The following is a 27,384-nucleotide window of genomic DNA, read 5'->3' as shown; positions in this document are numbered from 1 at the left end:
GGAACAATAGTAACTAAAATGCAAAAATATCCAATGCAAATTTAAAATGTCATATCTGATTTTTTGCTCAGTCACATAGCTTGCATACCTCCACTCTTAAAGATGCCTACAGTAGCATCACTTTTAAATAATAACACTCAAACATACATTTAGAAACTCTCTTTCACATTTCTTAGCCTTGTTTGCCCAGAATAACTGTCATGGAATATTCTACAGTAGATTGAAATAGCACATCTTATAGACGATCTACCCCAAGATTCATTTATTATTCTGGTAAATAATTACTCTAATTACAAAATGCAGTTTCCAGGCATGGAACTGTTCTGGAAAAGATTGGTTTATCTAGTCAACTCCTCTATAAATAAAGCCCTTGGTGGTAATCACCAAGGACTAGAAATATTTTCACAGGTTGCTGTGAAAGAATAACTAGCTGCTAAATGAATCTTCCCAGTGTCTGTTCAAGGGATGACTCATCTGCTCCAATGTACATGTGGGAATGACATCCAGCATTCTTGGACTTGGACTTCTCACCTACCTTTTCAGATAAAGCATTTTAAGTCATTGCCATTAAAAAACCATTGAAAGATACAAAGAAAGACCTTTATCAAGAAGCCTGTAATCTTGATAGAAATACAGGCCATGAATAAAGGATATGAGTAAAAGATTTCCTCTTAACCAAAGATTGAAAAAAGAACATTGACAGGAGCATTAAGTCTAAGGAGTATTAACCACATTACCAAGCAGCAGCTGGTTTCAGCTGGATATCACCCTCAACAACCTCATCTAACTTTAAAGTTGACCCTGCCATGAGCAAACTGTGGAAATAAATGACCTCCAGAAGTCCCTTCTAATATGTTTATAATTATCAGTAATAACCAGTAATAATCACTAGTAATAATACTTAAATGGTAATCTCCAGGCACCGTAAACTCCAACTTTATTGTTTTGGGTGCCCATTAAGAAACTCAGTTCAGTGTTATCTAATTTAGAGGGTCAGGGAATTTTTAATTATTTTGCAGTAAGTCACAACCTCCATTTTAAGTAAGTTTGCTAAAACAAGCACAGATTTATAGCATTTATAGAATTTCTAAAAAATATGTAAATATAATTTTTCTGCATTACAAGGAATGATATTACTTAGAAAAATCATGATCAGGATAAATTATATATTAAATATTACTGATTATATCAGTTTGATTATGTAAAGTATCTGATTTACTATCTAGGACCTACAGTTTATGAAATGACAAATTCCAGAGGGTTAGTCCTAAGGCATTACAAAGTTCTTTGACACCATTAATTTTACCTTTGATAATACCTAGGCCTTTTCAGTTGAAGACCAATATACATATGAATTTTTATAGCAGGTGTGCCACACTGTACTCAACAACACAAGTAGGATATTGGAAGCTCCAGTCTGAAATGTTACCGGTTTTCTGCAACAACTCTGATGCTGCACAATGGCTAAAAGAAAAAAAAGGCTCAGGAGACAGTAGGACAACATAGTCCATAATGATTGCTTTTCCTTTTTTAACTCCTGATTTTTATGTTATGCCTAATGTCCAGTCACTTTTAAATGTTTAGGTCAAGTCTAAGTGTTCCTAAATCGACCAAAATTTGACAGGGAATTAACTGCAAGTAATTTGTCAGTGAGTGCCTGATGAGGAGGAAGGTGGTCTGTCAGGTGTTTGTGTGTCAGTGGAGTGGTGAGGGTTACCACAGCACCTCACTAGGGACAGCTTGGAGATCCTTCTTGTCATCCACTCTGACTGGGGCACTTGCGCTTCCTATGTGTGGGAATTGGTGGATCTGACCTGTAGAGGCAGGTTAATGTCAGTCAATATGTAGACTCTTGGAGAATCTACCAAACTGGTTCCATTTTTCTTTCCTCTGTTTTCTGGATTGATAAGGAAAAAGCACAAAAATGCAAGAATCTGATGTAATTATGTGATTAAATTACAACTTGACCCATTCAATTGCAGAAGACTGCCTAACAGCAAATGGCACAGTGCAGGTCCCCATCCTTTCCTTTCATTGTTCTTTGTGTGGAGAACTTTAGGGACAAAGGCTGATGAGACCCTTAAGAAGAATTCTGTTTGGTTCAGACAAGACACAACCACTGCAGTACTCAGAAAATATTATAAAAACATGGTCCAAGTCTAATATTCAAAGCTAGGCAGGTGGCAACAGAGGAACAAGTTTTTTTTCCTTCCCCAAAACCCCATCCCCTTCACTTTCAGCTCCGAGACCCAGCACCAGTCTGCTAAGGGTTGTCATTCCTCACTTCCCCAGCCCCAGAACATATTAATCAAAGGAGATGAAGATCTAAAGAGACACAGCTAATTCTACTGCTCACACAAAATGCTTCATGCAAGTAACACATTTTGTAGAACTTATAAGAAACTTAGATATTTAACATTATGAGAAAAAAAAATCGAGCTGTAAAATATATCAGCAGACATATCAGATGATAGGAAATAGATGAAACGCACAAAAGTGTGAGAGCCAAAGAAGAGGCCCACTCTACTGGTAAATATATTTCTTCTGATAACAGATATGTAATTCACTCAAAAGGCCCTGAAACAGGATGTTACAGTAAGATATGTGTCTTTGGTAAGAAGTCCATATTTGTCTGATACTGTCGTTTTATCTCTGCAGAGCAGATTTAACACAATATGTTCCTGTTTTGTTCCTGGTGTTAAAACTATATATATTGGCCTAGGATATCTTCTCGTCATGAAAAATTATATTTTAAGCCATAGAAGAGAAATTGTTATGCACAGTATTTTATGTCCATTTGGTGTTTTGGGAATCATGAATTGCTTGTTTTCTTGTTCACTGTGGAGTCATGTTCTGTTCTAGTGCAACTTAGACTAGTCCAGTAATAGCTGTGTGTAATCTCTGTCTTTGTCCATATGCTTGCCTGTTTAGAACAATATCACAGATGTAAATAACAAAACCTGATTTTTCCTGATGCATGCAGATCCTCCAAAGTTTGATAGGATATGGCCGAATATTTCTTCCCTTGAGGTTTCTAAACCAAACCAAGGTAGGATGCTGTAAAATTCCTAGTGGTCTAAAGGTACTGAAATTGCTCTCAACAAGTCCCACAGGGTGGCAAAAGTAATAACAATGATACTCCAACTCATTTTTCTCTGGTGCTAAGTAATGCTATCCTATGAGAAAATAACTATAAAACAAACCTCACCTGAAAAGGGAGTCTTCCAACACTCAGACTGTGCACATTACTGCAAATATGGGAATAACAGACATACAGACTAAAAGTTGTGATACACTGAAAGTCCAGGAAAATTTTGGACTATTTAGATAGCACAATCTGTATTTTGAGTAAATTTTGAGATTTTTCAGTGAACAAAGGTTGTTGCTGTCAACATCAAACGCATTTTTAATGTCTTGTTTCCACTTTGTTTTCCCAAGTGAGCTGAGAAGCATTCTCAGCTTTCATGCCATCCCACAATACAAGCAAGTTCTCTGCAGGAAAGACCTATGGTTTTCTACAATTTGAGTGCTACACAAAAAATTACTTTCATACTGTGATGTGACGATTAGCACTGAAAGAAACAAAATTACTTTTAAGATGAGTAATAAAACTAAGATTCTTTGTTAGTTGAAGAAGTATTCAGCTATACTTCACATTTCAAAGTGATTGCTCATTATAAAAATAATTTCCTTCTGTTCTTATTTACTGCCCTTTCCTCCCCCAAAAGTCCCTGCAGAAATCTGGCCTGTGGCTTACTTTCATGTTCAAAGGATGTCCTTTCTGTGCTATAACACACAGAGGTGGAGGATAAAATTAATGAAAAGGCAATCTAGAAAATGGCCACTACACCAAATGAGATGTATTGGGAATCTGTTGGGAATTACATGGGAAGGGCTGTAATTAAGTCTGTGGATCACAATCACCAAATCAAACATACCCCATGTGCATGTGAAATCTGCCATGCTATACGTGCAAGTTTCTATGTGCCCAACAAAACAGAAAACACTAATTGATCTGTGCTCTATGTAATGATTAGATATGTACTCTAGTTTGGATTATTCACCATATATTTAAAACTAAATATCCCTGATAAAGTAATACCTAGCATTCCAATTTCATTTAGCTCTCATTGTATTTCCCAAGTTTTTGCATGTCTTTTTTAAACAAACAAAAAGCCCCGCCCAGACTGATCTCTTTTCCTCTGCTGTCTGTAAGGATTAGCCTATGTTATTCAGAAGAATTTTAAATTAAACCATTCTCAGTTAAATGATACTTAGCATTTCTAATGGATTTCATTGCTTAATTATACTGTGTGTGATCTAAGACCTAACTTCATTGGAAAATATGTTTTGAACAGTACAGAATTACTCAGTATTTCTTCCCCAAAAATAAGAGTTTAAGTAAATTTAGTTCTGATGTTTTGGTAGGGAGCACAAAACACAAAAACTTCAAAGCATTTCTATTCAGCTTTTGTGTGTTTGCAGCAAATTGTTACAGTGTTTCACATATAGTTGTAGATTAAATATTTCATTTAAGGATAGTGTATGAAAAGAATGATTATAAAATCCATCTATATCTAAATATTTTATTGTGGGATTTAGGTTTATGCTAATTGGCCAGAATAAATATGCATTCAAATTCAATAAAACCCTTTTCAGACCACTCTGGTTATCATATAGTCATTTGTCATGGATTGGGAGAAACCGCCAAATAAACTCTTAACACAAAACTGCCAAAGTGCATAGATGTGAATTACATTCCCTGTCTTGATCTTGGATGTTGCAGCTCAAATAATTCAATAATTGATAATGTGTAATTCATTTTCTGAAACTTTACCCTTTCTTTACAAAAAAATAACCATTGTTAAATTCAAAAGTTAGAGAATAAAAATGTTTATTTTAATATTTTTATTTGTTCCTATATGATACTTTTTCTAATTTGCTGTTCATTTTATTACCTATCCAGTTGCTCCCAAATTAGCTATGTCAACTGTTTCTTCTGTTCAAGTTGCAAACCACAAGAGAGGTAGGAATTCTAGGATTCATACAGTGATCCCATAGTGCTCTGTGTTGTGAAAACATTGCACTGTATGAATCTGGAATATCTGTGGAGTGTACCCATTAGTTTACTGGTGAGGCATCTTCATTGAATACAACAGAAGCATTAAGTCACATAAACATAAGCCATACAAAGAAAAATAAATATGCTTCTTAGACAGTTGTTGGTGGCAAATAAAGTGACATGGCATTTATTTTTAAAGGAGATAAATGTATGAATATGACTATTCAGATCCTTGCCTAGAAAGCAGATGTTTACTAGAGTCTTGTTTTCCTCAGTGATATGCATAAATTGTAAAAGAGGAAACATAAGCAGATTAGTTGAGGGCAAACAATCCATAAAATCTCAATTGTCCATGTCCTCAAGAAGTATCTGTAAATGCCATGGAATGTAATGCATTGTTGTGTCTTTTAATGCATTGTAAGTGTGCCTTATGTCTTCATTTTATTGTAAGTGTGCAAATTCGGAGTGCAGGCATTACATTTGGAACTGATGGTCTAGTGTTCTATAAAAGTAATGGAATTTTATGAATATAATAAAGGATGCCAATATTCTTTCTGACTTACAGGCAACCTGTTTCATTTGCATATCTGTCATTCACAGTCTGAACCCTGAGATCTTTTCATTGTTTTTCCTCATCAATTTATCTGTAAAGAGTATGTATGAAGATGTTTTGTCTTTCTGCAGCTATTGTGAATATCTCATTATTCATGAAATACATATGAACAAGGAAAAGGGTTATTAAGAAATGTGTGAACTTAGTTTGGCCCATTTGATGAGATCATGGTAATGAGACACACTGTCTGTTATGAAGCAGGTAATTTCTAAGGTTACAATGAAATCTCCTTTGTTTGCCTTAGTGTATGGATGAGGAGCACGGAGTGAGTGGAAAATGAAAAAGAAAATATAATTTAATGATTTGTGAATGCACTTTTCTTGAAATATGCTTTGTGCTTTTAATTAAAAAGTGACACTAATAGCTGTCTCATGCAACCTTAGTTTAGAAATGATGCTACCCTTCCTCGTGTGTTTATCATTGTTTCATGTGATGACATTTCATGTTTTAATGGTTGTAATAGCTGAAGCTTCAGCTGAACTTCATCCCTACAATAATAGTATGTTATCTCAAAGATGTAAGTGTATAGCATTAGAATGGGGGGAAATTGTTCAATTTATAGAAACAAAACAATTAGATTATCAACTTTGTGAGCCTGCTTCAGTGGGTAATTTTATCATGCTTTCTGCAACAGAATCAAGATTGTTTCAATAAAATCATTGCACTGGAAAATAGTTAGGGAGGCTCAGGGAGTCAATGCTTCTGTGAGTTTGTAAGGGATTTGACAGTTCCTGAATCAGCCAAAAACAATGATCACATCTAACATGGCAATCCCTTTTTCCTTCACATTAAACCAATCTAGCTGTCATTACCTCTTCTCTGAGATCTTTAGTTTCTGAACCATTCACTCCTTATTGTTATTCAACTTATCTGTGTCTTTTCTGACATGTGGTACTCAGAACTGAAAGCAGCATTTTCTAGCACTGTAAGAAGCTCATGTCATTTCACAATGGTTGGTAAACCATGTGCAGCCTGATTTTGAGACTTTCCCCCATCTCCTTCAGTGTTTGCATGACTTTGCCAGTGCATGACAGTGCTTTAGGCTGCTGGCCAGAGCTGTGTGCCTAAAGACCCTAAGCTGTGCTTCTGACAGGTCTAACAAGCAGAATACTTTCTGGTTAAGGTGAACCACATGATCTGCTGGAAGGGCCATATAACACTGACAGCTTCCCAGCTGGCACGGTGCTGAATGTAATTCTGTGTGCTATGTCTGAGTGGCTTAGGGTAGCACCTCATGTAGCCAGTAGAAAAAGTAATTCCATTTCAATCATAGGAGGACTTTTTACATAGCTTATTTTTGTAAGCACAGAGGGATGTAAAAATGATTCACTGACCAGGCCAACAGCAACAATTTATTGCACTAACAACATGGAGAGGAGGCAGGGGAGAAGCAAACACTATCACAAAATTGATTTAATCATTACTTGCCATTTCTTTTTTTTTTCCTTTGCTAGTGTTTGATCAGATCATGGACTGGTTTTGAGTTAACTGTGGCTTTTTCTACACCATGTAGCATTTACTTATTTGACCAAGACTGCTAGAGCACTCCTGTACCTTAGTTAACTTTGAGACAAAGATTTGGTTTCACACAGCACAGTTGTTACAAAAGAGCAATACCCATAGAAATGCAACCAAGTTTAAAAACTGGTCTCTTTGTTTACCCTAAGTATTGATGACCCCCCTCTGAACTTGAGCAGTCCTCCTGCCTATGTTTCACAGTGCATGCATACATCCAAGTGCTTCGTAATTATTAGAGGTTTCTTCACTCCAAATCATAACTTGGAGCAGGCCCTGTGTTGAGAGTGAATTGCTTAATGTGCAGCTTTTGTTTTTGTGCTGTTGCTATGGCTAATTACGTGTAGTAGTAATATAATTGAAAGTTGTATTGCAGTTTCAGAGTGGAAGTAGTGCAGTCATTCATTCATGAACTATTTTCACTTTCTTTCTGCTGCCTTAAATACAAAAGATAATGTAGCATAGTCAGCTTTTCTTTATCGTATATAAGCAAATTATTTCCTCTAAATTCATCTGGAATATGAAAATGTTTAGCAACAAGTCTGACCAACATACCAATACAGTATTACCTCACCAAAACAAATTATCTGTTGGTAGCAGAAGACAGGTCCTTTGTCAGACAGAAAGACTGACAGCCTTGCTTCTGAATCTTGGCTTCAGAAAGATCAGATTGCTTATCACTAGTCAGTCTTTCTTACTTTAAAAATCAAACACAAACAAAATCACACCAATTTTCCATTACTCCTGTTTGCTAGTGCTATTTTCCACTTTTAGATCTCATCTGTTCCACAGAGGCAGTTTTCACTTGAGCAAGATGGATATACTTGGGGAGAAATGCTGCAGGGTGGCTGGCTGAGATCAGAGTGACCAGCTACAAAAGACAACAAACTAACATTTTTTCCTCCTTACTTAATTGTGTCAAATGGTAACATACTGAGACTGATAACAAATGTTTTCCTGTACTCCAGCAGTTACCAGCATCAAAATTACCAGAATAGCACGAACCACAAAACACCGGTTTAGCAGAATAACATTGAAGAGAACAAGAAATATATGTTAACTAAATGCATATATGTAAAATGGATTAATGTTTTCTGGCAGCAGAAAGGCAGCTCTCAAGATTGAAACATATGTTGTGCTAAGTGTCTAAAAAAATTTAATCCATTTACGGTGCAATCTATTTACGGTCCAGTACATCAGACAAAAGCCAAAGAAATATCCATGTATTGGGAGTGCACAGCATACTCAGAAACATGTCCTGCAACTGTTGTTTCTTTACAAAAATACAGACACACTCAAATACTGTATGTGAAGCCCACTCCACCAGTCAGGGGGATGATCAGGTGCCTCAGCATAACCAGGAGCATACCAGAGGAAAGGCAGCACAGGGGACTTGGCCTCTGTTATATATGGAAACATTTTACACCCCCTGCTAGACCTTTATCTAATTACAAGATAACTTCAAGACCTCAAAGCTCTTCCAAGTCACTGCATCCAATGCTCCATTATTGCAGGAAACATACTGCAATTTATTCTACCAGTTAATAAACTACATCTGTAAAGCATTAGTGTGTTTTGTGACAAATGGAAAGTGTCCAACAACCTCACCGCCCTAAAGCCTAGATACCATCTTCTAATTTCCAGCTGAAATTTCCCAGTAGCCAGTTAACACCCATTTGTTCTTGTGCCAGTATTGTCCATTAGGATGGCAGGAGGCTTAGCTCCTTGCTGTATTTATGCAAGAAGGTGATACCTTCTGTCATCAGTTTGCTAGACTAAACAAGTCAAATTTTCCTAGTCTTGACTTTTTAAATAGACTCAACTTCTTTTATCATCCTAGTAACCTTTCCTGCATTCATTCTGGGCTCATAATCCCAAGACCTGAGCGATCAGGCTTACACAAGTATTCTACACAAAGCAGAGCTGTGTCTTCTATAACGTTATTGATACATTTCTGATTTTTTCTTTGTTCTGCATAAAGCTGAGTATTGCTCGTGATTAAAGACTAAAAGGCACTAGCATTCTATATTTAATGAAGGGGTTTTTTTAAGTGGCTGTCATGCCAACTTCATTTCAGATGGCTGTAAAAAGCATGCTTTCTAGTCAGTACACATTTCAGAATTTTCATAATCGTTTCTAGCCCAACTGGTTTTCATCTCAGAATACAAAAACCAGTTAATGCTTACCTCAAAAGTAGAGTTGATGTAGTTCTCCAATAACTGTCTTCCTTCCTTTTCTTCACTGTTAATCGTTTTAGGAGGTGTTGGCCAAAATTGTCAAACTAGAGACTTGTTTGGCCATAAAAATAAAACACACTGGTTCTCAAGGTGCCTACCAGTCAGAGCACCCCAAGTTCAATAGCATTTTTGAATATTCTCCATTTCTGTCAGAAAAAAAAAAAAAATTACTTACAGTTGTGGATTTAATCGTAATTAGGTTTGACAATTTTGTCCACTGAATTTAACATTGTTAATACGAGGAGGTTTTTTCCCGGGTCTTGATTTATACTCATCTCAAATGTGCAAAAATATGTGCATTTCTCTCAGCGGAAACTGAACCTCCAGTAACCCTGAAAGGTTTACAACTGCAAATGCTTCAGTTCCATCAGGTCTGCCAACAACAGCCAACCTCCGACATCATGCCATGGTTGTCGGGTCACGCTAACCTGCCTGAAACCAGCTCCACTTCCATTGCAGATAAACATCTGCTGCTGTCCATGTTACATTGATTAACATGTATGTGCTATTCATTCATACTTCTGCTCATGGTTCATTTTTACTAAGCATGTATTGTGCTATTACTCTGCTGCTGTATACACTTTGTATACATTTCTGTTCTTCCTTGAAAGACTGTGAATGCTTCGGGCACTCCAACCGGTGCAGTTACATCGAGCTGCTCAATACGGTCATTTGCGTGAGCTGTAAGCACAACACTAGAGGTCAGCACTGCGAGTTATGCAGGCTGGGCTACTTCAGAAATGCTTCTGCAGAGCTGGACGATGAAAATGTGTGCATAGGTCAGTCCCGGGATAACTGCGCCTTTTCTTCTGTGCCTTTTCAGCTCCTGGCAGCTGCTAGGGACCACTGCTGCTTACTTGCCACGGAAGCCAGAATGAGCTTTTTCAATGGATCAGAACATCTGTGTAGACTTCTCACTTCATTTCTATTGCCTTGGTAGCCCCAAGGAGGCATTTTGAATCTCTAACATGATGACAAACCTCTCTGGCTATGGGTCCTGGGTAGACTTTCCCCAGAATCCCCTGAGAAACTGGATGTGCTCTCCTTACATAGGAGGGAGCCACACATGAAAATTAAGAGTTGAGTCTTAAATACCTGGTCCCAATCTGACTTTTGCAATTACTTGCACATATTCTTGAATACTTGCCTGGATACCTACAAAAGCTGCCAGCTGCATCAAGAAGACATGGGGAGGGACCTCTGTTAATCCCTTTTATTCACTAAATTTCACATGTTGCAGCTAATTCTGCTCCCAGACACAGGGCTGTAAATGCAGTGTCACCTCCCCGCTACTTAGAGGAGGAACTGAAATTATGCCCATGAGGTTAGAAACAGAATTTGTCAAATCAGTGTGACACGATGTCAATTTAGAAAAGGGATTCCTAGGTGAAAACAGTGCTTTAGAACAAGCATCTGCTATAAATATTCAAACTGCAGAATTAGAGAAAATGTTAGAACATAATAAGAAGAGCGTATTAGGAAAAAATTTAAGATCTTAGCACCCTAGAAGAATATGCATTTGTTCTCATGTCACCACAGAGAGTATACAACAAAGTTAGGACACTTTAGGTGAAGCCTGAACATAGTCAATAAAGGAACCTTTGTACAATGGCCAGTAATTAACAGATAATCACTAAAAACACTGTTCTAATAACAAACAGAGGTGGAGAATTTAATAATACCATGTTTCTTATAGACATAAGCACCAGTAGGACCTGTTCTGGATTTTCATTGTGATGTTTTTTTCCTTTTCATCTTCCAGGAAGCAAAGAGTAGTTAACAGATACTGTAAAATCAAAATAGACTACGGGTGAATAAATTATATTTTATTATATTTATAATCCACTGCTGAGATTCAAGCCAGAAACTATTTAAGTTGCCATTATTTGAGTTTGTAACTTGACAGATTTACATTTTTATCTTGTGATAAACACACAGATCCATCCATGCACTGCATTTCATGTGTCCTTCTTTTAACTTTGCTTGGCAACGCGTTCAGGAAATGCATGATCTCCTTTGCCAGTAATTAGTCAGAGCTAATAAGAACTTTAGTAGGCAAGTCATGATTTTGTATGACTGTGCTGAGGAGATTAACACAATCAAATGTTCTTGGGAAAAAACTACTGTCCCACATATTTGTTTGATGTAGATGACAGACATAATTGGTATGACATCAGGGCTGTATAATTTCAGCTGCCTAAATAGGCCTAATGAATACAACTCTAAATTGGTCTGTTTGGAATTTTTCATCAGTTCATTCAGTATGTTGTTTTCCCATATACACTGAAATGCTAAGACAGCAGCTGCAGCTACATAAGACAAGGAAGTTAGTAAACAATAATCCAAAAATAAGTAATTTTAAAATTATTTTATAAGTGATATATTTAAAATGTCATGGTAAGACAACTGTGCATTTTAAAATTGCCAAGACACTGAGGAAATAAATTTTTTAAATCTTTTATTTAGCAAAACAAATAGGCAATGATAAACATTTGCTGACTTTCCACCTTAATGCAAGCAGAATTCTCTTGGACTCCCATGAGAATTGCACTATGTGAAATAACTATAGGATCAAACCTTGATTTTCTAACGTTAGGTAATTAATTTGAAATAAATAACATTCTTGCTGGACTAAGACAGTTTTCCAGATCACAGTTACCATACAAAATGTACGTTTCTAATGTATGTGTCCTAGCTGATTTGCCAACTTAAGAGGTCTTTCCTACTTCATGTGTAAAGTCACTGAAATGAACAGACACCTAAGCACTTTTCAGAAAACAGAGAAGTTTGTTCTTAAAGTGCTGTCTTGATCTGGGGCTCCTAAGATTTAATTGGGCAAAACATGGAGTATTTTCACCTGTGAGAGAGTTGATGGAGAGTTGACCACCCTTCTGGGTCAAGCACAGTCTTGCTCTATTGGAAACGCTCATTTCTCTTTTCTCTGAGTTTAAAAGCAGTGTTCTGTGGTTTAACTACAATGAAATGTTGGCATGAACATTTTAATAAGCAGATTTGCAGTGATATGTGCAAGTCTCATTCCCATATGAAAGTCATTTTTTCAGGCTAATTCTTTCCTCTTCAGCCATGTATGTAGAAAGGTAACAAATGTTTGGATGAGCTAGTTTAATGGCAGCTAATAGGGCTTTGGCTCTGATTTATCAAAACTGCTTCACAGTTTGCTGAAATACATATGGTAAGTACATGGATAACAAATCTGTAAATTTTAGCTAATGCTAAATCAATGGAGAAAATGTAAAATGCTTAATTTTTAAGAATAAAGAATTCAAATCCTGAGAAGGTTTTTTTACCAGTGAGCCAAATGCAATGTATTATACAGTGAGCTTAAATCTAAACTCTTGATGCCCTTAATTTCTTTAGCAGCAAAATAGATTTTATTTCCTAAAATGAAACATCAAAAATTTGTGGATTTGTACACTAACTGCAAAATTACCTCATACGGGCAACTGCAGTTTCAGAATAAATCAAGGTATTCTGAAGTTTAAAATTATTCATTCGGTGTGAAAAATAATTTAACAGCTTGAAGTTTTTTATTTCTTGATAAAGCCCGAGTGACTTTCAGTGAATGCACACACTGACAAGCAAGGATAGCATGGAAACCACCAGGTAGACCCAGAGTAATAAAACATGACCTTTGCCTCACAGCATAAATACTCAACTGGTGATTGCTGTCACACTTTTAACAGAGCCACCCTTGCAGTCAATCAGGCTTAAGCTTCAGTTAACACCTAATGACACCTAGTGAAGTTAACCCTGGGGGTTGTCCTGGAGCCACTGTCAGCCCAGACTAATAAAGCAGCAAACCTCAGCCCATTTCCCCACCTCCTTTGTTATTTATGCTCATTGTGTTTTGTTTGAAGCATCACATTGATAGAGTGAACCCCAGTGAACAGGTTACCATTTGTTATCTTCCTATCCTTTCAAATAGTTGCCAGATGAAGTTTAGGATGAAAATTCTTTCTCAGTTCAGATCTGCATAGGTTTTTCCTGTGTGTGGTTTGCTTATTACGGTGATCTGGGAATATTAGTTTAGGGTTACTTAGTGGCCTGTTGTTGTAAGGGCATTGGAGATACTTGCTGCCTCCCTGTGGCACACTGAAATTGTGACCTTTGAGATTTGCAATGTCTTAAGTATTTGGTAGGCCTTGAGAAGTGTTCCACAAACTGTGATACTGTGTTGGACAATGACCCTGAATGTTCTGTAGATTATATTACTGTGGTATCAATTGGGAAAGATGGAAGCTAGAATTAGTCTGTTGGGTGTTCTGATTGAATCTACTAATTTTGCAAAATGGCCTGGCTTAAAACTTCATTTCTACTATTTACTTTCCCTTCAATAGCATGATATGGGCCTGGAACTTCCTACACGTTTATATGATTGAGTTCAGTAGGAAAGGTTTCACGGGTTCAGGGTCTTGTTCTCTGGAAAATATAACATCCAGAATCACAGGCTATTTCATTCAAAAATACTTGTTTAAAGCACTGTAACTTCATTATATCTAACAAAGCTATTTTAAACAAGAATTGGGCCCTCTGTTTTTAATGTAATTCCAAGCTTTTGTCTTGCAAGGTTTTCTGTAAGCACTCTTGAAGCAAATTTCACTTCCTGCATTCAGAATGTATCTCAAGTCTGTGCCTGTTTACATGAACATTTGATACATCTGATTAACGTCAGAATTCCCAGCTTTTCAAATGGCACTCACTTTGCTGTAATACTCAGCCTTGCACAGTATTTTTGGCATGTCAGTTTTCTGCTTCATTAATGAATGTTGCCAGCTAATTGACTCTATTATTATTGTGGAACCCTTTTGCCAAAGGTAACTATTCTTCTTCAGCATCCCAAATGTTCAAAGTGCCATCTGTAATTTATAGTTAATAAACAGTGAGACAACAGATGACAGATGTCTTTCTGGTAATTTTTTTCCTGTTAGTTTTTTTCATTGGAGATCTATACATATGTAACTTCCCAGTTCAAGTCTATTTTTTCATTTATAGTACCACTGAGGTTTAACCTAATGCTAGGGAACAATTGCCATATGTAGTCATCAAAGCAGCAGCACTGATTCACAAACATATAAATCCAGACTCCCAGCAGGTTGCCCCAAATCAGCAAGAAGCAGAGATCAGATGCTTCCAAAAGGAGTCTGTGGTCTCAGTTAACAGTGAAGTTACTCTGGGTCTACATGGGTCTACATAAAAATGAGATAACCTTTCATTTGAAAACAAAATCTGAATAACCAAGGTAAAGAACAGGAATGCCAAAAATGAGCTCTGTGAGCTCCTTGCCTTTGTTCAGCTGGCTGAAAGCTGAACACAGATATTATAATCGCATTAAAGAAAAGGGCTGTGAATGAACAACACAGCAAGTGTTGTGGGAGGAAATGTGTTACCCTACTTATTCTTTAATTAGCTGAACACATGTGAAAAATATACAGCGGGGAATGAGCCTCACTGCATTTTCCATCTGCACACTGGGAGGTGAGAGAAATTAAAATGGCTGCATAAAGCCTGTTCTTAAAGGTTTTGCATTACATTAGTGCTCACCTCAAGCTTTTCATTGCAGAATACGCAAAAGGTTTATTAATGTCACTGATAAATCAATCTCATCAATTTAATGGCAAATATTCACTTAAATTATTATACTGCTCAAACTTATAAAGGAAGACTATCTTGGAAATAAGTTAAGTGCATTTATATAGCCCTGTAAAGACATCTAGCACTTTTAAAGATATTGAGTAATACAGATAAGCCTATTTTAATAAAGCAAAACATTTCACCCTGATGGCACATGGATATATCCATACTATACAAAGCTTTTCTAATGTTCATTAAATTGTCAAAAATATTCTTGCCAAAGAGAATCTGTTACAATCACTTACCCTCAAGACCGTGGTATCTTCTGCCTTTATATCTTTTCTGTCTACTTTTTCTCTTTGCACCATAAAACGTCTCTTCCTGAAATGACACATGCAAACAAATAAATGGACATGTAGTAATTATATTCACTACACTAGATGTTCTAAATAGACAGTCTTCCTTTACCTTTAGCACTGGAAATGCACCCTTTATTGGTATTGAATGAATTATCTCCACATGTAGACCTGAATCCAGTGTGTATGTGTTGTCTTGTTTCTGCAGACTGTTATTGTAACCCTTTTGGTTCAGTCCATGATCGCTGTAATGACAGAGGATTTTGTGAGTGTAAGGAGGGAACATCAGGGCCTAAATGTGATAAATGTCTGCCGGGATATATCTGGCACAGCTTGGGCTGCCAACGTAAGTAACTCTGAGAGTCGCCCCTCTCCTGCAGCTGTGCTGCCTCTCGTCCGTGTGCTGTCATGTGCCAATTCCTGGGAGCAGAGAACGAGTGAAAGCTCTGGGCTGTACCAGTGCCATAATGCCTGAACCTTGGGAGACTCCCAGCTGAGGGCACTGACTGTGCCACCCAGTTAATTCAATGCACTTGCAGTGTCCTCCCTCTCTCCCGCTAATACCCGGAGGAGCTCCCGCTGGCATAGGTAAATACACATGTGTTGGCAACTGTGAAGTAAGTTTTGTATACTAAAACATCAGTATATTACTTCCAAATTCAGAATTCCTACTAAAAGAAAGAAGGTGATTTCTCTGCATGTTCACTTTTTTCTGTCCTAAACTTCAGCTTCTTGACTAAGTTAATTATGCTTTCATATCTTTAAACTATCCCTGGACAATAACTGCAAAACATTGGCTTGGTACCTGTAATAATTAGTGAAAACTAGATGAAAGCTAATGGTTGGAAAAAAATGGAAGTATACTTAATACCCTTAAAAATAAGAGCTGAAATTTTCCTTAAATGGTGCTAGAACACATGTTGTTTCAATACTTATTTATATATTTTGCTTCTCTTCTGGTTAACGGGTCTTGTAAACAAGTGAGTAGAAATATCACTTCAGTATATACAGGATTAGACTTTTACTGCAAATTTTGTTTGTAGTAAATTCTTAAGATTTATTCTTTTAACGGTTTTGATCATCTACTTCCAGAAACTCTGGAGGGTCCTCTGACATTTTTCTTTCACCTTCTCTCACTGCCTCTCTGCCTTCTTAACCACACACACATTAAAGACAGATTTCTACAAGAGCTTGCTTTGGATTCTCAACAATGAGAAACCCAAGAAAATGTAATTACTGACACCGATCAGACGAGTACTATAAATTGGTCAACAGTCATACAAGTGCTCTAAATACTCAAAACCAAACACAAATCTTATACAATAATTTTTTTTTTTAAAAAAGACAATAATGGTAGAGATTACCACTGCCACTCCAAGTGATGAGTACCTCTGAAGCAGAAAAGCTGGACTTGTGATAACTCAACAAATTATATCTGGAAAGAAAACCAATAAATAATTTCAGGTAATATTGTGATAATTAACCAAATAGCATTAAAGATAGTATATGAAAAGAAAAGAAGCTTGCATGGGCAACACTGCTCAGTGCAACCTGAGAAAACTGGGCTTCCTCAGCTTCTACCAGCAAGTTCCTGTATTTAGCAGGGCATTTAAACCATATTTTTCACACATGGTTGTTGACTGTGTTCTCATTTTCCAGTTGCTTCTACTTGAGTTATGATTCACAAAATTATTGGGCAGTTAGAATTGCAGCAGAAAGCAGGTGAAGTAATGGTTCAAGTTTCTAAGTTCTCTATTACTAATTCTTCACCAAATCAGATCCTAGTTACCTCCCAAACAACACACTCAGAAATAAGAGGTCTCCCTTTGCCTTGCACCCCATGTGCAGAAGAAGGTTGTTACCACCCTGTACCTTATCCTAGACAGTGGCAAAATAACCATTGGGATTTATGAAGCATTGGAAATATTGCAGTGACCCAAACTACAAGGGAAAAAAGCAAAACCAGAAATCGGTATGGTTCTCTGCATAGAATTTGAATAAAGAAAACCTACCACTGTGTCCACCCAATGGGTTTAAAAAAGACATTAAGTAGCTAAGGTACTGAACAAGTCTGGAGCACTGTTGAGCAAATTTTACAGTAATATATATATACACCAGTTTGTCAAAGCAATTACTTAATCATTTCAGTACTTCCTATCTTTTAGAGTTTGGAAATTATAAGACAAAAAATGTTCTTTTAATGAGGAGTTTTTTTGAGCCCAGCATATAATTAGCCTGATTTTAGCTGAATCAAGAGTATCTGTAAAAGCTTTGGACAGTTTCTGGAAATGCAAGCTAGTGCCTTTATATTTGCTGACAAAACTAATTGAGTTTTCTTTCACTATGTTGTAATTTTCTGAACAAATCTCAGTCTGATTGTGTAACTGTCAGATATTCTCAAAGTTTGAACAAATTATCTGATCAATTTCAGAAGAAAAACAACTAGATGCAGTTGTCAGTTTTATGGAACAGACATCAAATTGCCATGTTTTACCAACCACAAACTGATTTAAATCTCATTTCAAGTCTTATCATGGAGGAACAGAATTCCAATTAATTTAATTTTGTACAGTGTCAGTTTTAGCTTTCTTATTTTCCCATTGAATTCTAAACAAATGACCGGGCAAGCAAGCAGACCCCAATATACGAGAAAAATAAGAACTCATTCTGTTGCCTTGGCAAAGCTCAAAAAGATTATTTGTCTGGACACGTAGCATGTGGTTTTGATCTGCTTTTCCCTAAGCCTGTGCTGCACAGGAACACAGATATGCAAAGATGGATACACACACTCACTCGACAGACCAATATGTGCTTGTTTACTTTTTGTTATACATAGGCTATTGGCATTATTATGAAATTCTATTCTTCTGGAGCTTTATTGCTAAGATCCATTGACCTAGTGCAAACAAAAGCTTGACTATAAATAAACTATTTAAATCTATACCATAGCTAGTTTAATTACATGTATGATTCTATAAGTAAATGTAGTGTCATAATTGTATATATTAGTAAACCTATTAGGGAAAAAAACAACACAAAAGCCGAGTTGTGTTTTCTAAGGCCTGCAATATATCATTTGATAAATTACAGTTTGGAGTCTACTTTGTACCACACAAAGTAGAAGTCACAGAAGCTATTATCCTCAGAACTATTTATTTAGGTACCTCACTCTTAGTGATTTAATCTAAACCCTTTGCGGATCCAGGCAGAGCGCTCCTCACTTGGTGTCTCTGCGCACACCGAGGTCAGATGCAATTTTAGACTTTGCCTCCCAGATAAAAAGCACTGTGATAGCAGCTGTTATCTTCTTGCATTCAGGGTTTGTGCTGCAGAGACGTAGCGGTCAGCGGGGTCTGGCTGGTACAGGAAGGTTTGCTGCCCTCAGAAGAAGAGGCACAATAGACGTGGCTGTGCCTGGCGCAGCTTCTGAGCCCTCCCCAGAACCCCTGCGGCCGCAGGCGTGGGCGTGCGGGGAACGTGCTGGGCTCAGCGGGGCCTCCCTGCCACATACCCACAATGGATTTTCTCACCAGGATCAAAGCACAGCAATGAATTCAGAACAGAACAGTTTGGTTCTGTAACCCTTTTAGAACTCCTGGAACATGAGAAATTACATAGCACAGCATATATTTGATTTTTCTATTTTATAGAAACTGAACTATTTCCTTTAAAAATGAACATTAAAACAGAACTAAAAGCTCCAAGCCTGGCAAGAAATTTAACCTGCAACTACACTTGATTTGGGCCAGTTTTTAATTGAACATAGTGTTTTTTGAAAAAAGGAACCTGTATCAAAAGCAAAAATATTTAAACACCACAAAAATATTAAATAGGAGCATTCACTTGATCTTCTACGTGTATTGCTCACAGTCTTGCGTCTTGTGCATTTCTTGGCCATGGCATTTCAGGTGACTAAAGTCCACTGCATACATACTGCAGCAGTTTAAAGTAACATCTTTTAATTTCACTCACAGAAGCATTGATTCCAAAACCAGCTGCATATTTATCCAATCAGGCAAAGAAAAGATCTTTTGCCAATATCAGTTTGGCAGCACAGCTCGAATTTTCATTAGGCATGTTCCTCACGGGGGAAAAGGTGAGGGAAGGTTCAATGACTAATAATATTCTCTATCTCCCTTCATACAAAAACCAAGTAAACATATTGAACCCACAGCACTACAAAGGCCTAGAGTGAGTGAGAGTTACCAATGGTAGCTGGCACCCTATAGCAAATCAGTGTTTTAAATTATCTTGGTTCAATGGTGCTAATCTTAAACAATTAGCAATAGAGTTTTCAGCCAGATGCCTTATATCAAGGTCTGAACAATCCGTCTCATTTTACCCTTTCTCATTCATTTAAACAGAAACAAGCAAAGGATTGCACTCTTATCTTCAATGCTCAAATTGGACTCAGTACTTGTATCTGTCTTCCAGACTAAACTTGTATTAATCTGCAGCCCGTCAGATAATTCATATTCTGTCACAGCATGCATTTAACTTATTATATGATTATTTAAATATGAGCTTATTAGGGGTGGATTTTTTCATGTGCTACAAATGTTAGAAGATGGGGCATTTGATCAAAATCATCATGCAGATTGAGTTGCCAAAGAAAATCAGACTTGAAATTGTAAACTTGGAACTTAATCTTAACATTTGCTTTTGGAAGATTGGATTTACCATTCAGCAAGCAAAGAGGAAAAGACATATACCATCTAATTCTTCTAAAATCTTTTTTCAAAAAAATACACCCTACACTTCTTTATAGACAGATTAAATACATATAAATGCAATGGTCTCCCCAGTGAAGGTTAGTGATCTTTTACACATTTGTACACAGATGTATCCAATACCTACACATTGAACTTGTGCCTAGGGGACAAGACAAAAAAAAAAAGAAACAGAAATGCAGAATCAAGGTGCCCTGCTTTCCAGTTCACCATTGCAACTGCCCGTGTGGGAGCCATAGAAGATCCACCTGTCTATTTTTATATCTTTTGACCAATAGCAGTTTTAATGCTGTTAGGTGGTCAGGATACAGTAGGACTTCCTTCTCACAGGTGCTGTATATATTTCAGTTCTGCTGTGGTTTGGTGCCAAGGCTGGTACTAGTAAGCACACTGCTATACTTGGAGCTGAAGGGAAGTAAAATATAAGAAGAATTTATGGAAAAGGATAAAGTTCTGCTGAAGCTGAGCATTGTTGTCCTCAGGGAACAGTCATCTGTCCCTGGTCTTTATACTGCTTTCAAAATACCTATTTTACATGGTTGTTTTGCAGACTAAAGACATTGTGTGTGTGTACAGGGGTTTGGATTCAAGAGGAACAGACTCTCCTTCAAATGGCTGCAAATTAAAATCCAGAATAATTCTCTTTACATTAATCCAGAATCCAACCTCTGCAACTCACAGCAAAGTATGGTTTACAGATGTAAGACAAGCAAGGCAAGAATACAAACAAAATTACAGCATTATCAGACCTGATCCTCAGATGATGCAAAACACTAGTTCTGCTTGCCTCAGGGGAAGCATACTGGTGACTTACAGGTGTAATGCCATCCTGATATCCTTTTAAAACCAGGGTCTTTCAAACCTGAGAAACAACAATGCATATGTGCTTATTAATGCATTCCTTCCAAAATATACAACCCACAGCATACTCATACAGATACTAGGATACATAGAAAGTTGCTCATCAAAGTAGGAATACCATGGAATGTTATTATTTTTTAATGAGATGCTAGATTTGAAGGAGAAAAGGAAGGTTGATCTCTCTCTCTGGGGAGAATGTATTTTAGTCAGAGTAAACATGTCAACACAAACACTGTATATGAACAGAAATGATTAAGTGAGGCACCTCTCCTCTATGAAGAGCACAGAGGAGATGAAAACATAAGATGCTCTGAGAGAGATATACAGATCTGCATAATTCCTGTAGCATGTCTAGGCTGGAGACTATGTTTAATTTTCTTCTTTTAGTGCTGCTGCCTACAAAGTGTGTGGGATATTGTGGAAATGGAAGAACCTGCAGAAGGAATAGACTAGAGGGGTATTGGGGAGAGCTCAAGGACTTTATCTCAGTGCCTCTGTGCTGGAAGGCCTCTGTGAACAGATGGGGTTGTGAATTGGGTAATACCTGTGTGTGGTGAAGACAAAGAAAATAACAAGTAAATAAAATCAAGCAGAGAGTGAGGCTCAAAAGAGCAGACTAGCTTGCATAGTTACCATGTTATTGAGAGGCACCAAGCTCCTGACAGACTGCAGCTCTTCAGGAGATTTACTCTGATAACCTGGTGATCAGGAATTGCTTTCTCCAAAGCAAAAAGAAATGGTTCAGTAGCAACATTTATACACCTGACCTTTAACAGAACAATTTTTCCCCAGCAAGGTGAGGGATTGGATTGGAGCAGAGAGGTTGTTCTCCTCTTGATCTTGCCCAGGTGTCAGCTTCAAAGCTGCTATTTCATGGCTGTCCAAACTGCTCTAATTGCAAGTGCTGCAATCCCTCTTCTCCCAATTCCCCACTATTTAGTCCCACACCCCCAGCAATCTCTCAGGCAGTTGTTTGACCTTTCACTGAATGATTTCAGATCTAACTCAGCAGGACACTAACCAAAAAAGAATAGGGTTTTTTGCTATGTTAGTTCTGTGATATGAATCATCCACTGGTTGAACAAGCAGGAGCACCCTGGGAGAGCATAACCCACTCAGCTGGGGAGAGATGGAAGCCTGGCAGCCAGTCAGGCTGGGCTGGGCTGCCATGCAACTGTGGCACATCACTCCCCATTACTAGACTATTCTACACTCTAGGAACTTGCCAGTATTTTTACCTGACAAAGCCACAGAATTTCAGAAGGATGAGCAGGTGGATAATTAGGGAAATGTCTTAAAAATGTTACTCTTAAAAAAACCCTAACATTCTGTACTCTCCTAAAATAGTTTTAAAAATCCACTAAGCTATAGAAAAACCAACACCTCTCTAATATTCTCTTGTACTGTAGCAGAATCAAAACTTTTCAGACAACAAAACTCAAATTCTGCATGAAGAGCCAAATCGGACAGTGGTGATGGATGTGAGCAGAGTGCATTTCCAAAACAGCCCAATTCAAAGAGAGTGAATACAATTTGTAGCATCTTGTGTATTTTTAGTGCTATATCGGGGGGAGTTCTGAACAACTAAATATCAGGAAATTCATGAAAACTTAAGCAAGTAACATTATTTGTTTTCTTCAGTCAGATGATTTTAAAATGGTTAATATTTGATAGCACTATGATAAATATTTTAATAGAGTATATTGCAGTCAGTTAGGAATAGATCAAAAAGATACAAAGTAAGCTCCACTAGATAAACTTTTATTAGGTACATGAAATAGAACATAAAGCTTGATAGCAATTACTACTTAATCTATTCACATTTGGAAACGTATTGAAGGGGAAACTTATAACTCAGTTGTTATGAATTATTAAATGTTCATTTGAACAGTGATGAGCAGGACTTCTTTTCCTCTGAAAAATCTGTCATGCTTTCCTTTTAAGCCTGCTCAGTGGCCGTAGATTCTGTGTAATTTGCCTGCTCACTGCCTTTTTATGAGGACAGAATAAAGAGATCAGTAGCAGCACAGACACACCCAGATGGGGCATTTTTATGAAGGGGCCTTAAAAGGACCATTTAGAAGTAAGTAAAGTAATCTCCATCCTACTTAACTGCAGATAAAAATTACTGACCTGAGGCAAATAAAGATAGCCAGGGTTTCCATTCTTGGCACTGATGCAACTGATGGCATTGCTGAAACCAGTACACGCTGATTATCATTATCAACTGGTTTCAGCAGTTGTTGTTTTAACTTCCTTTACACATGTGCAGATACAACAGTATGGAAACCAAAGTTTCATTTAGAAGAAGCTGATGGGTTTTAACTTGCAAAGTGCTGACTGCCTCCACTAAGTTAAGCTGTGGAGTGATATTAAAGCTGTGGAGAAGTTAAGCTTCCCCAGTGATATTAAAGTTAAAAAATGCCTTTTAATTACCATTAATAAATGGATGCCATAGAAGTCGGTATACTATGATTTTGTCGACTTGTAAGTTTAAATTTTAAAATGCTCGCATATTTGATGGATTTCAGAGTTACTTTAGGTACAGGGGCATGCCTAATGTTAAGGTGTATTTCTGCTCTGAATTTAAACATGCTAAATCAATGTAATCCTAAAGTAATCAGGTTTTCTAATGTCAGATTTGTACTTCTGTCGAGCTGACTATTGTAGTATCTAACAGCAAAGGAATTCAAGACCTTTTTTACATACTACTACTATTTTACGTACTTGTTCAAAATATTTTGGATGTCTTGATTACCTGATAGTGTTTGTTATGAGTAATCTGTACAGGTGGGGTTAAAAAATTCAGACTGGAGGTTTTAAGGAAATTTAGTCAAACTTAGGGTGTTATTATTTAGTATCAATAAATTGAGTGCTTCAGCAAAGAATTTCTGAATCTAATCAAGACTTTTCAAGATCTGAGCTTTTAACTAAAACACTTAACAGAAGTGCCTTTTTGCATTTCCCAGTTCCCATTTCACCCTATTTTCTGACCATTTTACCTAGTTCATTTTAGAGCTAGTCTTCAAAACCTTTCACTCCTGTGAGTCATGTGTTTATCTTCATGCTTGCAGGCAATGGAACACCTCACAATAGAAACTAAAGCTGTTCTGAGCTGGACCAGTGCCCTGTGTGTGACACTTGCAGGCTGTGTGAGCTTCAGGCAGCAGAGGCATCCAGCTGCTGGAAGGTGCAGCTTATAGATTTTCTCAGCCAAAGAATTCATCAGTATCTTCATATTTAATTGGTCTCAGTGAGTCTTTCAGCCACTAATTTGCCTAATAACTTCTTGAGACATTCAGACTTTTGTTATCCAAATGTTCTGGGCACAAGTTCACAACAACAACAATAATAATTAAATATCTTTGTTTAACTGGTTGGTTATTCCTTCTTGGTTCTTGAGAGGAAGAATAAATGAATATCATTTCCAATTCACCTTTTCCATAACATCTGTGATTTTAAAGACATATATTTTATTTTTCTTCAATCTGTTTTTCCTTTCTTACACTGAAGAAACATAATGTATTTAATCTCTTCTTTTATATGGCCTACTTATAGCTGTGACAGCTTTTCATTCTACCTTTTATGGTAGTACTACATATATATATATATATATATATATACATCTTTTCAATATCAGGACTTCATTCAGTGTTCAAGAGACGGGCACATCATGAAGCTATATAGTGACATTGTGGTGTTTCCACTTCACTCTTTTTCCTGTCTTGAAAAATTCAATAATCTATTTGCCTTTCTGACTGATGAAGAGCATTAAGTCAAAATTCTCAATAAAACACCCTGAACTACTCTTAGGATACCTTTTCTAAATAGTAAAGCCAAGTATCTGTAGGAATACTTTACTCTTGAACACTTAATTTCTGTCACCCACACCTTAGAAATTCTTCTGAAGGTCTTTATAGCCACAATACCTTTGTAGTCTAAGTAAATTTATTACACCATGCTTCGTTCACTTTTCTAGCAGAATTCTATATGTGTAAGTCCTCATAAGACTTATTAGTAGTTCCTGACATCTATTCTTAGGCTGCTTCTTATTATTCAAGCTTTAATTATTCCATAAAGAAAAAAATAAATTAAAAGGAAAAAACAAAATCCTTGCTGAGGCATCTTGGAAAATGCTTTGTGTAAAGTAAGATACATTGTCAACCAGATCTTTTGCATCTATATAGTTACTTGATTCTTTAAAAAAATCCTTTACTAGGTTTGTACATTATTATTTCTCTCTTACATACTCATCATGTTCACTCATCTAACTGTTAATTCTGTTCTTCATCACAATTTCTATTAACTTGCCTGCTGCAGAAGTTCTGATTTCCAGTCTCTAGTTCCTCTCCATCTCCTTGAAAATCTTTATAAAAATCACACCTGCCACAGGTCCTTTTTTGTAATTAATCAAGCCCATCCTGAAAATAAGAAAAATTAAATTAGAAAAATCACAAGCAGCAGTGAAAATGTTATTTCTCCATTTTTTAAAAATTTCTCAGCAGCAATATTTGCTTCTGGTGGTCTGATGCAACAGACTTCCATTTTTAAATAATGGTTTGTATAAACATTCAGACACACCTCCAGAACATGCCCCCATCACCACAGGCAGGAGTCTGGTAACCTCCCAAAGCTTCCATTGTTAATAGATTTTTCCCTTCCCTACCTAACACAGCATTTATTTGCCCTACAGCCTTTCTAGAAGGCCTGGCTTCTCCTATGTTTAGAAAAAAATATTAATGGCTAATTTTTATGACTTTACTAAATTTCTCAATCATTGCTGGCCTACCTTGGTAGTTTAACCTGTTCTTAGAGCTAAGTTGTGAGAATGTGTACTCTTTTCTTTTTTCCTTCATTTCACCATAACTGCACCGTTTTTCTTTACCCTTTGTAAATTTATTTTATTTTTATTATAAAGTTTTTTCAATCTGCTGCTAAAAATGTAATTTTTATAAGAACCCTTTTAAATAGGTTTGGGGGTTTTTTGATACTCACTTTGCTCTGCATCTCAAATACAACCAGCTCACCAAATCACCTGCAACATTCTGCCCCTTTAGCTTTTCCTTGCATTTCTCTCTAATAAGTGTCTGCATGATCATCTTCTCCCAGATCCATACACCTGAGACATGGACCAGCCCTTCCAGCTATTTCAAATTCCTCTTCAGGTTAAGCATGCAAGGAAAGATTTTGACAAGGCACATGGATATGATAAAATCAGGAACAAAAGCTTGATCTCATAAATGTCAGTCCAGCTTTTTGTCAGATCTTTGACTACCAGCTTTTATAGCACAAACTCACTGTGAAAGTGAATTGAGCATTACAGGATTTACAGTATAAATTTAGAGGGGATTCATAGCCCATACAAAAGGACCATGATGTTCAGTAAAATATTAACAGCATTGCTCTTTCAATTTCTCCCAACACTACACAATTTTGAGATATGGTTTTGGTGATTATGGCCTGTTCTTCTCTAATGTTGGACTACAGTCAATGATAAATTCATTTAAAACGACTTCTGGTAGAATCCAACCTCCTTATAATTACCTTAGCGTCTAAAGAGAATAATTAAATTGTTAATAAAATTGTTACCTGTAATCATCAGGTGAGAAGTGACAGTGCTGAAAGTTTAAAGATGTTACAGAGAAGAGGGAAGAGTTTGATCATAATTCAGTTGTTGGCAATTAATTTCTATAGAAGACTACTTGTATCTGAAATCAACTTGAAATAATTATATTAAAGGGATTGTATTCATTAACACCACTGATGTCAACAGGCAGCTGAAGTCCAGGATGATTTAAGTGTAATACCCAAAATTATGTTGCATTTTTATAACTACATCTTGGACAGGTACTTCTTGATATGCTTTTTTCTTCTTGCCAATGACTTGTCTGTCTTTTTGTTCAGATGGACATGGAAAGCCATGGAAAGCTGCTAGATACTACAATAGTAAGCTCTACAGAAGTACAAATCTGACATTAGAAAACCTGATTACTTTAGGATTACATTAATTTAGTATGTTTAAATTCAGAGCAGAAATACACCTTAACATTAGGCGTGCCCCTGTACCTAAAGTAACTCTGAAATCCATCAAACATGCGAGCATTTTAAAATTTAGACTTACAGGTGGACAAAAGTAACAACTGCACTGATGCCATTGGCTGAATCTAGAGCCAGTATTTTGATTTGCACTGTAGATCAATTTACCCACTTTATTCCTTTTCTAGAGACTGAGTGGAATAGTTTTCCAAATCTTTCACACTTTTTAGACATTGATCCGTATTTTCCAGATTTACAGATCTCTCTGTGGATAACCCAAAACATTGTTCCAGCTCATGGAACCAGCATCCAACTAGCCTCTGTTCTTAATCTCTTTCCTGCTTAAATTTGAAGCCTTTTCCAATAGACTCAAGGATCTATG

The 27,384-nt window shown here is 36.8% G+C and overlaps 1 protein-coding gene across 10 annotated transcripts in view; it reads left to right on the top strand.

Moving 5' to 3' along the window:
- NTNG1 (netrin G1) overlaps positions 1–27,384 on the top strand; it is a 146,771-nt gene that overhangs the window by 105,379 nt on the left and 14,008 nt on the right. For 3 of the 10 annotated variants that reach the window (XM_077182119.1, XM_077182121.1, XM_077182120.1), the window contains exons 6-7: positions 10,039–10,206; positions 15,584–15,721. The exons of 1 other annotated variant lie outside the window; for it this stretch is intronic. In XM_077182119.1, coding sequence (XP_077038234.1) covers positions 10,039–10,206; positions 15,584–15,721 — 306 coding nt within the window. Of the gene's footprint in view, positions 1–2,983; positions 3,050–4,966; positions 5,027–10,038; positions 10,207–15,583; positions 15,722–27,384 lie in introns of all 10 variants that reach the window. 6 more of the 10 variants (XM_054638163.2, XM_077182123.1, XM_077182126.1 and 3 more) reach the window with 6 other exon arrangements.

This window comes from Agelaius phoeniceus, chromosome 8 (genome assembly GCF_051311805.1).
Source record: "Agelaius phoeniceus isolate bAgePho1 chromosome 8, bAgePho1.hap1, whole genome shotgun sequence".
Classification (NCBI taxonomy): domain Eukaryota; kingdom Metazoa; phylum Chordata; class Aves; order Passeriformes; family Icteridae; genus Agelaius; species Agelaius phoeniceus.
The sequence above is the reverse complement of the archived record's forward strand: the minus strand, read 5'-3'. Positions and strand labels throughout refer to the sequence as shown.